We start from the raw sequence: 15,761 nt of genomic DNA, 5'->3' as shown, positions 1-15,761 counted from the left end.
ATACATAAGGTCTTAGAATTTGCTAAGATCAGATTGAGTTAGCAAGGGTTACTCTACCTAAGCTACTCTGCCTCCTCGGACTTACAAGGGGTACTCGCTCCTCGAGGGCCCTCGTTCCCAGACTTGCTCCATATTCTCTTCTACCTGGAAGTCATCACTGCCAACTACATCAGGGAGTTACCATCGCTCTCTCAGAGCTTTCCCTGGAGCCAGGTACTCACTCCTCGAGGGCCTATACATTCCAGCTCCTGGGCTTCTATGAGACATTGTGTGTTACCATCAGGTTCGGTACATGAACTCTGCATACCCTGCCTACTCACTATATTTCAGTTTCTCTACAGCTCAGCCTCCAGGGATCGCCGGTGGTTCAGTATACTGTCTAATAAAAGAACTAGTGTGTGTCTGTCTCCTAACTCTGAGCCTGACCGGTGGTCCCTCTCAGGTTCTTCCCCCTGGGGCATGGTCATCTGCCACTGATCCAAGGATCCACCCACAACTCTCCTAAATAACAGATTGCTAACTCTGAATAGAACAAAAAGCAGCTCAAGAAATGAAAGATGTAAAAATGCAAAAATCTGTGGATGTAGTGGTAAATGGCCATTCATTTTTACAAAACAAATTGGAAAGTTTGGAAAACAGTGTTCGTCACTGCAATCTTATGATTTTGAACTTTCCTAAGAAAAAGTTTGTCACACCGACAGAGATGCTTCGTAAATATTTTCTTGAGACTTTATTGATAAAAGAATAAATGATTCTACCAATTTCTAAAGCCTATTACTTACCGGTAAAATCTACTGCACAATTGAATGTAAGACCAGCAGTATCTCCCATAATAGATACATCTCATCTATCTTCGTTCTTGGAAACTACTATGGAAGAAGAAGTAAAAACTTCAACTATGATTGTTTCCCTAGCCTTGGACTCAGATAGGGATTTTGTCCTTAAAATGTTCTTCAGGAATAGAGACGCAGTCTTTATGGGGGAAAAGAAAATGTGTATATTCCCAGACATTGCTAAAATAACAAAGGCAAAAAGAAAACGTTTTCTTATAATGCGTCCGGCTGTAATCAGTTTGGGTGCTTCTTTTTGGTTGTATTTTCCATGCAAATGTGTCATAAAGCATGTTGGGATTAGATAGGTTTTCTTTGACCCTATACAGTTAAATTCCTTCTTAAATAGCAAAGTCAACCCAGACTCTCAAATAGCTAGAACAAGCTCTGAATAAGCTGTTCAGACTATAACAAATTTAATTTACACTAGCTGCTTGTGGTATATCTATTTTTTATGATAACTTGTCATATATTTCCTTCTTATCTACAAGTGGACCCTTCTCATTAATGTGGTCTGACAGGATAATACAGAGAAATAATGTTTATAGATGTTAATTCTGATTATTTTATTTTTTTCCTCTCTGTATATTATTACTTGTCAAGTCTATGCTTAACTGTATAAAAAAAATTATAAAGAGTTAAAAAAAAATTGTCATCTCCCCTGTGGATGCAGAAGCACTTGGGGTTTGTTGGTTCCCTCCCAGGGTTAAGATGACATAGTCCTGCTTTGCAGGTGTCCCTTGGGAAGGGATGAAAGCAATTGTGCATGGGGCAGATGTTACAGGCTCTCTCTCTGGAAGCGAGGAGCACCCGTGGGCACTAAAGTGTATTGAATTTTCTTGCTTGCCCAAGATAGTAGTTGTAGCTGAAACTATCTTCATAATTGGGAAGGGGCTGAAAACTCCCTAGAGCGGGGGGGGGGGGGGGGGGGGGGGGTGGGACTGGGACTACTTGTATTTGAATAGGCTGTGGCATGGATACTGTGGCTGATTGGATGGTTGGTGTCTCATCCACATTGTAGCCACAGGCTTTCAAGACTTCATTGACAGGTGGAGATTTGGATATATCTGGCTCAGCTTGCTTGTCTTTTTTGTTAGTTTTAGTAATGTTTCTGATATTTTAGTATGGAGGAAAATATATGAAAGATATTTGAAAAAGGGCGAAATGTGTGTGTATGTGCAGGGCCAGTAATGGCTGTAAGGTGGGAAATGGTGTGTGAGTTTGAGAGGGAAGGGTGCAGAATAAAAAAGGACAAAAGAAAAAAACAAGGTAGCCCTGACTTAGCTGTAGGTAGTAGCTCACTGAGACCTGTGTTGGGCTACATACAGGCAGTGTGGCAATTAGGGGAAGAAGAAAAAAATACAAATTACTGCCTAGAATCTTTAGGCTATAATGGGGAGGGGGGAAGGAAAAATACCTAAAAATGTTTAGGCTACTTAGGTGAGGGGAGGGGTTTAAAATAGAAATGTTAAGTGGCTATTTGGCTACTAAGAAAAGAAGAAACAAACCTAAATCAAAAGGAGAAAGTTACTCAGATGGGTGGGGCACTCACACCAGCACACATGGGGAACTAAGAGAGAAGGAAAAAACCTTTTCCAGGCAAGTAAAAAAACAAAAAAAAACCCTTGCTTTTTAGGTTAGATGGAGGAAAAATGAAAGAGAGTAAGTGGAAATGCCTTATCTGCTCCAGAACTAACAAGAAAAGCCGACTATGATTCCTTTAGCTGCAAGCACCCCACCCCCACTGCTCCAATAGACAAAGCAAAACCTACTTTTACTATACTGCCTCTCTAATTGTTTACATTTTATGATTACTTAGCCTACTATTCTAGTTTACTATTTAATTATTTACTTTATGAAACTATGTATGCTTCTTTTATTCTTTGGAAATGCAAATATTTTTAAATGAATATTTGCTAACTACTGTAAACCGATTTGATATGCTTGCATGAAAAGTCAGTATATAAAAATTATTAAATAAATTAATTAAATAACAACCCAGAGCTGTTTTACCTGGTGGAGTTGCTTCTGAAGGAATCAGCAGTAGGTACAGGAGCCCCTGTGAGAAGGACAGAGTGGGTGGGGGAGGGAGAAGGGAAGCTGGAGAATTCTGAGGAGCTGTGCAGGGGTTTGGAAGGAGAGGAGAGACTGAGCTGGGGGGAGAGAGCAGTTCCCTGCCTCCTTCCCAGACAGTGTTTGCCTCTAGCCCAGAAGCTGCTGGGGGGAGAGAGAGATTGTCTGCTCCCTTCCTCTCAAGAAGTGCTTCTCTCTCCTTGCTATTGCCCCTGCTTTCCCCAGCAGCTGTGGATTGTCTGAATAGTTGGGGACCAGAGAGCAGCAGTCTAGGACAGCCAGGCTGTGCAGTGAAGGGGGGGGGGGAAGCTGCTGATTGAAGGGCTAGAGAGGAAAAGATGGACAGATGAGCTATAAGGAGGGTGAGGAGGGACTGAGAGAAACGATGGGAGATGGTTTTAAAAGGGGGATACTGGTTGGGAGAAGGAATTCTGGCTGTGAGAGGAGGAGGTGAGGAACTTTTGAGGAGGAGAAGGAGTGGGAGAGGAGCTGTAGGAGAAAAGAGTAGAGACAGGCTGTGAGGGTGAGAATGTCTGGGAGAGTGGCAGAGCAGAGCAGACTGCCAGAGGTGGCATGGGCTGTGAGAAGAGAAGGGGAAAAGGGATACAAGCTGGGAAAGAGAACATGAGCTGTAATAAGAAGAAAAGCAAGGATGAAGGAAATTAATAGGAAGAGAGAGGTGAAAAGGATTGTGAAGGAGCTGTGAGGATGGTGGGGACTGAGAGGAGGTAAATGCAGAAAAGGATTACGAGGAGATCATAGTGGAGGAAAGAGACAAGAAGTGAGGAGAGAGATTGAAGTGACAGGAGGAGAAGAGAGAAGCTAATTCGCTGAGGCGAGAGCTGGTGGATAGAAAGAGTTACAGACATGTAGGAAAAATTACAAATGATAAAGAAATGAGATGAAGACCAGAAAATAAGCTTTAAAAGAAAAAGGAAGGAGTAAGGCAGAGAGGAAACTGAGAAAAAGTCAAGAGCCAGAAGAACCAAAGGATAGATTCAAAGTACAGACACAAAGGTTGATACATTTTTTATTTTAAGTTTGGTGGAGATTTCAGTGTTAGCTGGGCTTGGGTGGGGGACAAGGGGTATGTGCCCTATGCTTCCAGCCTTACAGTCATCAGGGTAAATAAAGCATTTTGCCGGAAGTATGGGAAGGGGACAATATTGTGGTGGCATGCAATTTCATTGGCTCTAAATCTTTCTCTTAAAAATTGGCAGCTCCAATATTGAAAGGGGCTGAGGTAAGGGTTTGAAATGAGATGAATGTTGTTCCCCTTGTTACAAAAATAAACAAAACATTTCCCTGTTATATCCCACAGGAGGGACAGCAGTTATCTCTGAGGTTTCCAAATCAAGGGCAGGAAGCACCACGTGCAGCTGGGGAGATACTAACTGTTGAGCTGCCAAGGCTCAGGACATTCAGGTGCTGGAGTGACTTGTTTGGACTCTGCAGGCATGAGACTGGCTCTGGACTGGAATCTGAGCACTGGGAGAAGTGCTGCAGCGGGTGGGGAGGGTAGAAGTAGTTCCGGTAAAGAGAGTGCAGAGCAGAGAAGTGATCCAAGCCTATGGAGGAGGGGAATCACAAATTAAAAGGTGAGCTGAGCCCACCAATGATGGGCTGATGAGTAGAAAACAGCGAAGGGATGACTGAACCAAACCTGCAGAGGAGGATAGCTGGCTAAGGAGGAGTGAAGAGAAACTTGCTAGGGAGTACAGGGATGGGAAGAGGATCCTGAGAAGGGAAAAGAGAAGGATAGGTCAGTGGGAAATGGAGAGGAGAGGTGGTAGAGGGGAATTAAACCCCTTCCCTCCCAAATGTAAAATTCAAAGTACGTCTATGCAGGAGGGGGAGAATTAACCTTATAGTCTGTCTTGATTAGATTGTAAGCTCTCTTATAAGCTTTCTGTAGCACTGTGTACATTGAGTAGTGCTATAGAAGTATAAAGTAGTAGTAGTAAGGATGGGATGAGATGATTAGGAAATGAGAGAAAAGGGAGGTTGCGAGAAGGTGGTGGTGACAGGAGAAGGTCCGGAAGAGAGTGTGATGTGGGTGGGGAGTGGAGCAGGAGGGAAGAAACTGATGGGGATGATTTGAGATTGGGGAGAAGAACGAATGGTGGGTCTTATCTGATTGTTTTGGGCACATGAGGCTTTCCCATGTTCACATTACTTGCTCCTCTCTGGATATTAAAATACAGGCTGGTCAGTTATATTCATACGTTCTGTTTTTCATTTTTTGCTGGGGGGGGGGGCTCTATAATTTTGTTTCAGTACACCCAATCATTTTCAAAAGCTGGCTCCTATGTTAGAGCATATGGATCTCTGTATGTGTGCACGCCACTCCAGCCACTTTGTCATATTTCCATTATCCGTGCTCTCGATTCTTTTCCTTTCCTTTTTCCTTTCACTTCTGTATTTATCTGGTGTTTCTAGAGCTAACAAAATTCCATTTAGCTGAGCATTCGTGTACAGTGTGTTGTAACATGTGGGCCAGCAGCTTGTGAAACTTTCCAGTAAAGTTTCTCTGTAATGTCAGTAGTTTGATTTGTTTTTCTGTCTCTGTTTCACTCTACTTTCATTTCCAGTAACACGGTTGTAAAATAAAAGCCATGCAGGCAGCCGCGACAATATTTGATTGAAGAGTGGTACTGGCACTATGACATATGGCGCATGCAGCTATAAGGACTGAGGTTCATTACTTTGGCTCTCAGAGGACAGAAATAAAAAGCAGTGTCTGGAGCAGCTGCTAGTTAAGTGAAGGACTCTGTAACATGCAGAGCAGAAGCAAACAGCTCAGCTCCTTTACCGCTGTAGAAAATATTAACCACGCTTTATGAGGCTAGGGTTGTGAGTTCAACTGATTAAAGGTTTGTTTGCCTCTTGGCAGAGGAGTGCAGTGTAGAGACTGCTGCCTTTTATTTTTTTTAAATGGCACCCGGAGAATCCAGACCGTGTACAATGTGTTTTATTATAAAAGGATAGTGTTTCTGTTACACACTGGACTGGGACTGGCACTGACCATGAGGACTCTTCGCAGGTTGAAATTCATGAGTTCGCCCAGCCTCACTGATTTGGGCAAGCGAGAGCAGGCAGCTTTAGATGAGCGAGGAACCCAGCAGCGACGGGCTGGCTCCAATGCTACCTGGAACAGGTAAGGTCTTGTACAGTATACTTACTCCCTGCAGCCTTTGTGCTCCCTCCTAGCAGCCAGCATTAACTAGTTACTGGCATTCATGCAGTTCAGTATTAATATTTTCTGCTATAATGCAGCATGAATATTACAATAGTATATTTTTTCTCATCTGCAATTCCTGATGTTAACTATGGTCTTGTTCAAGCCTTTTACATATTAATCTGTTCACCATTTCTTGTATTATTCTTTATTGTAAGGCCTGGGAGCAGTGGCTGCTCCCACTGACCGGAACTGCGGCTCCTTGAGCCTTCCCCTAATGCACGCTCTCCCCCCACCTTCTCCGAAAACCTGCTGAAGGCAACAACTGTACTATTTTTTTTTTATCTGCTCAGTTAATTTGAGCCACACGGTGCCTGAACTCCCATATCATTCTCATGAGACTGTGAGAACAGTGCAGGAGTCTGGCCACCATGTGGAAACGCACAGAGTGCCATGCGATGCCGGAGGAAAACAGGACAGCTGTCCTAGAGGCAGCTTGTCTCCGGAAGAGGTGAGATGGGATTAACAAACCGGGAAGAGAGCGGACTTGGAGTGGGTGAGTGTGGGGACAGGATGATGAAGGATGTTGGCGTTGGGGTTCAGATTGACTGGGGTGGAGTTGTGGGAGAGTGCATTGTGGGAAGACAGCATGTGGGTTGGGGGCAGAGGAGGTGGGGAGAGAATGTATTGAAGGGGAAAGAGTGTGTTTGGGGAGTGGAGAGAGAGCCTGTTTTAGCTACCCTAGTCAGTCTGAGGGCACCTAAGCAGGAGGGCCAACCACATCATTGATCAGGACATCCCTCCCCTCTCCCCCTAGGCTAGACATGCATGTCATTGGAGGGGGATCCTCTTTGCCCAGGGTGCAGCCATTCTGTCCAGCAATGATCTTGACTCTCACACTGAGAAATGTGGCCCCGCTTGAAAAATAGTGATTTATCATGACTATTTTTGCTGAAAATGCTAAGATTGAACTATTTTGATTGGTTGAGTCAGAATTTCCTGGCAAATAAAGTCCTGACATGCAGCTGATATTAATCTATACAAATCACTAGGGGTTAGATGTACTAAAGAGGTTTTATTTTTCCTATTGTAGGACCTAACTCACTAAGACTTGTCTCCTGTTCCCATGGGGGAAAAAATGCTTATTACTTCTGGCTCTAAATCGGGCTTTCTGTTTTCTAGCAAGGCCTATTATATTTGTTCTCAAACATTAGCATTGTCCTGTATTAATGAGCAGATGTTTTTTTGTTTTTCCAATGATAGTTAGAAAGGTAAAACCAAAAATATGGTTATACTTGAAAATATTGTTTCTCTGAAACCTCATTCCTATCTTGTTCTTGTACTTATGAATTGAAAATGTTATAATATGAAATGAAAGGTGGGATAAATCTTGTGATGCCCTAGTTGCTGTTTTCTATCCTTGCACTAATGTTTGTGTGGATGAATAATTCAGCATGCTCGAGAAGAGATCTCTGCTGGTTTGGCTGTGATTAGGGGGTAACTAATGTTCACAGCACAGCTGAGGAAGAGAAGCATTAATGGCCGATTCCCTCTTCACTTGAAAGCGAGGGCAAAAAAGAAACAGGATTTATTGTTTAAAGCAGGGTCAAAGGTTAATAACCTCTTCATCTGTATGCTTATTGCCTGCCTAAATGCTACCTTTGGAAAGAAATGTCTCTCACACTTTGCTGTAGATATTGTGTTTGCTTGCAGTGTATTAGTTGAACATAACTTATAGCAACTTGGGGAAATATTAGAGCTATCTACAATATAATTTGAGCTCAGTGCAACTCCTCCAAAAGGCTGCCTAGAAAAAGTAAAGACTCTAATACAATTTCAAAAGCTTATCTGGTTTTAAATGACATGCTGTGAATATAGCCCCTCACAGAGGATTCTGTACCAGACTGCAGTCTTCTGGGGAGCAGAACAAAGAGATAAAGGGATTCATTCTCTTAAAGAGCCTTGTGCCCTGGCAGGATATGACTGCTCAAGTGCATGGTTTGCAATACATTTCATAAAAAAAATAAAATATTTTTTTCAAGGAGCATGAGGTTTTAGTAAATAGTGTGAGGTATCATTTATTTGGGCTGAATTTTCAAAGCTGTGAGCATAAAAGACACGTTTTATGCACGTAAATGGCTACTATAAAATCAGTCCTAGCTCAGGGCACATAGAAGTGCATGTGTAACCCTGTTTTGCCAATACTTTTACATGTAACGGGAAGAGGCATTTTGTGGGATGGAGTTGGAACTTGCATGCATGCTCTTTGATTTTAAAATGCATGCGTGTAAGTTACCGCACACAAGGTACATCCTGTGACGAGCAAGTGTAACTTTATGCGAGGTAATTTGTGTGCATACTGGGCTAATTACCCAAGCATTTTCAAAGTGAACTTTTCATTTTGAATATTCCTAAAGTCCGCATGTACAAGTTACATGCAGATTTTAGCACTGCCTGCACAGATCGAAATCTGATTACTTGGTAATAGGACATTGCCTCTTATGCTATATTTTTTTGAATAGTCTTTCATGAGGGACTTTGTTAAAGGCCTTCTGAAAATACAGATTCATATGACTGGCTTTCCTTTATCCACATGATTATTTATACTTTCAAAGAATTGTAATCTTTTACCACGTTCATGCCATCTCTTCCACATTAAGCCATGTTTACTTATAAGCTAAGAAATTTTGTTCTTAACAATAACTTCCACCATTTTACCCAGTATTGACATCAGGCTCACTGCTCTGTCATTTTCTAAATCTCTCCAGGATCCCTTTTTTTATAATTTTATTGTTATTGAATTTTAAATCATATACATGCATTTAAATACAAAAGGAAATATGTTAAAAAAGCAACAGTCAATCATAATTTTCTCCTAGGACAAGCAGGATGGTAGTCCTCACAAGTGGGTGACATCATCAGATGGAGCCCTACACAGAAAACACTGAGCATGCCTCTATCCACACGTCTACGCGGGGTTCCTCTTCAGTCTCTTCTTTTCCGTGGAGCTATCGTCTCACGGATGTAGAGCTCGTGCTGGCTTTTTCTCTGGAAAACTGCCACGTTTGATTTTTTTTTTTGTTCTTTTTCCTCGCTGGGTCCCTCAGTTAGTTAGAGGGCATCATGGTAAGTTCCCCATTCTTTGCAGTCGATTACCGACGGTGCCATCTACCGGTGGCTGCCAGCCATCGACCTTTCGTCGGTTAGTTTTTTTCTATGAAATTGTCTGGTTTCAGCTGATGCCCCCAGCGCCCCTAGACTATATCCATAACAGACCCCCACGAGGTCTGTATTCTGTTTCTGGGGGCAACACATGACGTCTGGAGGTGTTTGTTCTGTGCCCAGATAATCCCCAAGGGTCGCCGTGCAAGCCTTGACAAAATGGAGAAATTGTTGGGCCCCAGGAAGTCTGAGCCCTGGACCTCTGCCTCGGGGGCGTTGATGCCTCGGATTGAGGAGGACCCAGTTGTCACCGGTCTCATTCTGTCTTCTCCTTTGCTGATTCCCCAGGTCAAGTTAGGTGCTGGGGATCAGCCTCTTTCCATTTCTTCCTTTTCTAGTTCTGGGTCTTCACCATCTTTGTCGGTGACAGGGAAAGACTGGGCCGAGCATCATGGGAACTTAAGAAAGTATCGGCATCAGACCGTCTTCTCATGACTCCAAGCTTGGGAAAGCACCGGCATCAGCTGAGATGCCCCCAAAGTGGCTCCGTGCCGACAAGGCGCCGCCCTCCATTGAGGCCGAGGGCCCAAGGCGGTCCCACTGAACCCAGTGCCGGCACCAGTATCCCTAAGGGTTCCAAGGGGGACCAGTTCATGCCACCTCCTCCTCAAACTGTTCTGTCATTGTCAGCATTTGAGGAGGAGTTGGAGCACAGAGTGTGGTTGGCGGTTGGCCTAGCCCTACAAGGTATTGAGCCATCGGCCCCCTCGGGGCTGCCGGAGCCTGCACCATTGATTCTGGCACCATTGCTTGACCAGCTGGACTTGCTCTTTGGTGCGCTGCTGATGCAGCTTTTGCCGATGTTCCGGGGCCTTCGCTGCCATGGGGGACACCGGTACAGCCTCGATCGGAGACCATTCCCATCGTGGGTTTCTCCGATGTGGGAGGGCCATTGGGTCTGGTGGTTCCTCTTCCATGTCCAACCCTGTGACTGTCGTTGCCTGCGCTGCCAGGACCATCGAGGCCCTCGATGCCTTCAGTGCCCTTGGTGCCCTCAGCGCCCCAGCACGAGCTCAGTTAGGGCTCCCCCACCAGTGTCTCTGGGCAATCTGAGCAATGATGATGCCCCCTTATGACCCATGGGGGGACGAGGTTTCTGAATCTTCCTCGGATGATTCCAAGGACCTGCCTTCTGATCCATCTCTGGAGGAGAGATGACAATCTCCAGAGGATCTGACATTTGCAGGCATTGTCTGAGCCACGCGGAATCAGTTCCCTTCCAGCTCCTCACTGAAGAAGACTCCAGGCACAAAATGCTGGAGGTCCTCCAGTTTGTGGATGCGCCTAAGGAAGTGGTTGCAGTTCTGGTCCATGACATAATTAAGGAATTGTTTATCTGGCTCTGGGAGCACCTCATCTCGGTCCTGCCTGTAAACCGGATAACCGATGCAGTGTACCTTGTGCAGCCAACCATGGGTCTTGAGTGGCGCCAGCTTCCACACCAGTCCGTGATGGTGGAGTCCACCCTCAAAAAGATGAAGAGGTCTTGTACCCATGCCTTGGTTCTCCCAGGCCCTGAACACAGGGCCCTGGATGCCCTGGGGATGAAAGTCTTCCAAGGCTCCATGTTGCTGGCTCGCATAGCCTATTACCAATTATATATGAGCCAGTATTACAGGAACCTCTGGAAGCAGGTTCAGGACCTGGTAGACCGTCTCCCTCAACAGTTCCAGGAGGACTTCCTGAAGGTTGTTCAGCAAGGTTTGAGTGCAACAAACATGAAGTTTGATCCGTCTAGGATGTTTTTGAGATAGCAGTAAGAGTAGCCGCAGCGGGCATCGGTGCACACTGCATGGCTTGGCTATGCACCTCCGACCTTTGCCCAGAGGTGCAAGACTGTATAGCGGACTTGCCCTGCACTGGGGAGAATCTCTTTGGAGATAAGACTAAGAAGGTAGTAGCATAGCTGAAAGATCATGAGACCTTCCAGCATCTTTCACACAATACCTCGGACCAACATTCCTCTGGCAAGAAATCCTTGTGTCTGCGACCCAGGTGCCCTTTTTACCACCTGTGGAAGTACTACCCTCTGGTGACTATGGCACGGTCTCAGCGGGCTGGGCCCAGAGCTTACCCTAGACAGTCGCGTAACCCTAGGACTCAGCCAGCACCTCAGCAGAGTCCTGATATGGGATTTTGACTGGGTGTGAGGGAGCTTTAGCTAACCACCCATACCCTCAATGGTGGACCTTCTGGTTGGAGGCCAGCTGCATTTCTTTGCAGACAATTGTCCAGCTGTCACGTCTGACCTGTAGGTCCTGTCCATCATTCGTCGGGTTATAGGTTGAATTTCCAAGAGGTCTCTCCAGACTCTCCCCCATACTCCTCTTGAGGGTTCTCGGCAAATCAGGAAATACTGTTGAAGGAACCTTCTGCCCTCACAATGGCCAGGGCAGTTGAACCTGTTATGCCAGTGGGGAAGTGGCTTCTACTCCAGATACTTCCTCATTCCAAAGAGAACAGGGGGTCTTCATCCGATTCTGGACCTGAGGGCCTTGAATACATTCTTTGAACGTGAAAAGTTCAAGATGGTCTCGCTGGGTGCCCTGACTCATTTCCTGCAGAGGGGAGACTGGCTTTGCTCTCTTGATCTAAAAGATGCCTACATTCTCATCGAAATTTCCCGCGTCCACCAGAAATACCTCTGGTTTGTGAAGGGCGAGAGCCATTTTCAACACCGGTGCTGCCCTTCGGACTGGCATCTTCACAGAGTGCCTGGCAGTAGTGAGGGCTTATCTGAGGAGGCTCTGAGTGCAGGTTTTGCCCTACTTGGATGTCTGGCTCATCAAGAGCACCTCAAGGCAGGGAGTACTGAAGTCCCTATACTCCACCATTCGGGTCTTGGAGACCTTGGGCTTTCTGGTCAACTACCCGAAGTCGCAGCTGCTCCCATCACCGCAGCTGGACTTCATTGGTGCCAAGTTCAATACGGCTCAAGCATTCTTGTCCCGGAATCGAGTGCTCAGCTTAGTGTCCATTGCTGAGCTATCTCTCAGACATGCCAGGTCTTCGCGCATCCTGACCAACAATCAGGTGATGATGTGGTACTTCAACAAGCAGGGAAGCACGAGGTCATCCAGATCTGGTTGTGGGTTCTGTCCTAGGACATCTTTCTCTGTGCCATGTACTTTCCAGGACAGCAGAATGTTATAGCAGATGACCTGAGTCATTCCTTCCGCCCGCACGAGTCTTCCCTAAAGCAGGAGGTTGCGGATCGGATCTTCCATCTCTGGAGAATCCCAGATATGGATCGCTTTGCTTCGCTTCCCCCTACAACAGGAAGGTAAATCAGTTTTGCTCCCTGTCCAAGGGAAACAGCAAGCCAGCATTGGACGCCTTTGCCTGCCTTTGGGACACAGGACTCCTGTATGCCTACTCTCCACTTCCACTAGTGTCAAAGACTCTCCTGAAGCTCCAACAGGACCAGGGGACTATGATTCTCATCACGCCTTATCGGCTGAGGCAGATTTGGTTCCCACTTGTACAGGATCTCTCCCTGCGAGAGCCGGTCAGTCTGGGAACCTTCCCAGACCTCATCACGCAAAATCGGTTCAGACTGCATCATCCCAACCTCCAGGGCTTATCTCTCATGACTTGGATGTTGAGAAGCTGACCTTACAGCCCATGGACCTCTTGGAGGGCGTGTCTTGGGTCCTGATGGAGTCCAGGAGGCCTTCCTCTAGGATGTCTTACAGCTTAAAGTGGAAGAGATTCTCTTTTTGGTGTGAGAGCTGTTCTCTTGTTCTACATTTAAATTCTTGGATTACCTGCTGCACCTCTTGGAGGCTGGCCTGAAGACCAACTCTGTCAGAGTACATCTTTATGCTATTCGGGGGTGGATGGTTAACCCATTTCAGTGCAACCTATCGTGGGGTACTTTTTACAGGGTCTGCTTCAGCTGAAGCCTCCCCTCAGAGCCCCTGCAATTTCCTGGGACCTCAATGTGGACTTGGTCCATCTGATGAAGGCTCCCTTTGCGCTCTTGTGACCTGAAGTACTTGTCCTGGAAGGTCATTTTCTTGGTAGCAGTCACCTTGGCGCGCAGAGTCAGTGAACTTCAAGCCCTGGTGTCATATCCACTCTATACAAAATTCTTCCACGATCAGGTGGTTATACACACACACACACCCTAAGTTCCTGCCAAAGGTGGTGACTGATTTTCATCTGAACCAGTCAATCGTTCTGCCCACCATCTTTCTTAAGCCTCATTTGCACCGGGGCAAACTGGCTCTGTACAGCCTAGATTGCAAGAGGGCTTAGCCTTGTACCTGGAATGAACAGCAGGCCATAAACAATCCATGCAACTCTTCATTTCTTTTGACAAGAACCGATTAGGAGTTGCTATGACCAAGCAGACCTTGTCCAATTGGCTAGCGGACGGCATTTCTTTCTGCTATATGTAAGCAGGACTGAGGCAGGGGGGCCATGTCAAGGCTCACTCTGTTCGAACCATGGCAGCTTCAGTGTCCCATTTGTGAGTGGTCCTCAAGGATGAGATCAAGGCTGCGACATGGAGTTCCCTCCACACCTTTGCCTCGTACTACTGTCTGGACAGGGACGGCCAACACAATAACAGTTTCAGGCAGTCTGTCCTCCGGAATCTCTTTCAGATATAAAACCTTGCCTCAGGTCTATTGTTCGGGTTCAACTGATTCCCTATGTTACCAACAGCACCTCGGTTGTTGTGCCCATTACCACCTGGTTAGGTGGCTGTTGGTTCCCTTGTTTCAGGAACAGCTTGTAGCTAGGTATTCACCCACTTGTGAGGACTACTATCCTGTATGTCCTAGGAGAAAGCAGAGTTGCTTACCTGTAAAGCAAGTTTGCTTACCGTAAACGGTGTTTCCGTAGATAGCAGGATGAATTAGCCATGCTGTCATGGGATCTGTCCGTCAGGTCCAGAAGGCGGAGCTTGATAAAGCAGAGGTTTAACTTTTAATCCCTCTGCGGCTGCGTGTGGTTTCCCGCGCAGGAATAACAGAATCACCTCAGTCTGTAATTAAGCTGTAATAGTCCAAGACGTAGTGACTGCCAGGGAGGAGGGTGGGTCAGCATGGCTAATTCATCCTGCTATCTACGGAAACACCGTTTACGGTAAGCAAACTTGCTTTTCCCGTCGATAGCAGGGCTGAATTAGCCATGCTGTCATGGGAGTCCAAAGCATGGATCACGTTCGTCATCTGCAGCTGCAGTACGTGATCAGGACGATGTGGCAGTCACTGTAAATTAGGAGACAAAGAGTTCAATACTGCTCGTCCAACCTTAGCATCTTGTGAGGTTTGTTGATCGAGGCAATAGTGCGAAGTAAAAGTATGCAGTGATGTCCATGTGGCCGCTTTGCAAATGTCTGCAGGCTGGACACTACTGAGATGCGCCCAAGAAGTAGACCAAGCTCGTACTTGGTGGGCGGTAGGCGTAGAAGACAAAGGGAATTCATGAGTCTTATAACAATATTGAATACATTAGACAATCCAACTAGAAATGGTTCGCTTGGAAACTGCTAGACCCGGTGCCTTAGGATCGTAGGAAAGGAATAACTGTGAAGGTCTGGAAATGGCCTGAGTCCTAGACAGGTAACACTGCAGCACTCGTCTACAGTCCAAGGTGTGAAGCAGCTTTTCCCTATCACATGAATGGGGTGAGGGAAAAAATGTAGGAAGTTCAATGGTTTGGTTGATATGAAAAGAGGAAACCACCTTCGGTAAAAAAGATGGGTGTGTTCGGAGAACTACCTTTTGAGGAAAAAACTGCAAGTAGGGAAAATAGTGTACTAGTGCTTGCAATTCACTAACTCGTCGTGCTGAGGTAACAGCCACCAGAAAAACCACCTTCCAGGTTAAGTATTTGGGGTGGGCCGCGTCCAGCGGTTCGAAGGGAGGTAACATGAGACGCTCCAAAATGGTGTTGATGTCCCACGGCACTGTCGGTTTAGCGACAGGTGGTCGGATGCGATACAGTCCTTTAATGAAACGAGAAAGGAGTGGATGTGTAGAAATAGTGGCATTGTTATATAGTCCATGGTAAGCTGAGATGGCACTTAGGTGCACGCGAATGGAAGATGCAGCTAATCCAGCGTCAAAAAGTGTACATAAGTAATCAAGTAACTTCTCTGGAGGACAAGTGATTGGTTGCAAACTGTGTTTAGTACACCAAAGAGAATAGCGATGCCATTTATATTGATAATTTCGTCTGGTGGATAACTTTCTGGATTCTAATAAAATCAATTGAGCACGGTTGGAGATACTATAATCGGTTAAAGTGCTCCGTTCAAGAGCCATGCTGTCAAATGAAGAGATGCATGCATGGGGTGCAGTAATGTCCCTTGATCTTGAATTAAGAGATCTGGACGTCGTGGAAGTGGAATCGGAGGTTCCTGCGACAGGCGGAGGAGAAAACTGTACCATGGTTGACGAGGCCATGCGGGGGCAATGAGGATTAAGGAGGCTTTGTCCTCCATG

General features: G+C 45.9%; 1 protein-coding gene across 13 annotated transcripts in view; it reads left to right on the top strand.

Moving 5' to 3' along the window:
- The window catches only part of PRR5 (proline rich 5), a 557,355-nt gene that overhangs the window by 271,107 nt on the left and 270,487 nt on the right, over positions 1-15,761 (top strand). For 2 of the 13 annotated variants that reach the window (XM_029600069.1, XM_029600065.1), the window contains one exon: positions 5,947-6,060. In XM_029600069.1, coding sequence (XP_029455929.1) covers positions 5,957-6,060 — 104 coding nt within the window. In that variant the 5' untranslated portion in view covers positions 5,947-5,956. The other 11 variants (XM_029600072.1, XM_029600073.1, XM_029600066.1 and 8 more) reach the window with 10 other exon arrangements.

The sequence above is a fragment of the Rhinatrema bivittatum genome, chromosome 4 (assembly GCF_901001135.1).
Source record: "Rhinatrema bivittatum chromosome 4, aRhiBiv1.1, whole genome shotgun sequence".
Classification (NCBI taxonomy): Eukaryota; Metazoa; Chordata; class Amphibia; order Gymnophiona; family Rhinatrematidae; genus Rhinatrema; species Rhinatrema bivittatum.
This window is presented reverse-complemented; position numbering and strand designations above follow the sequence as displayed.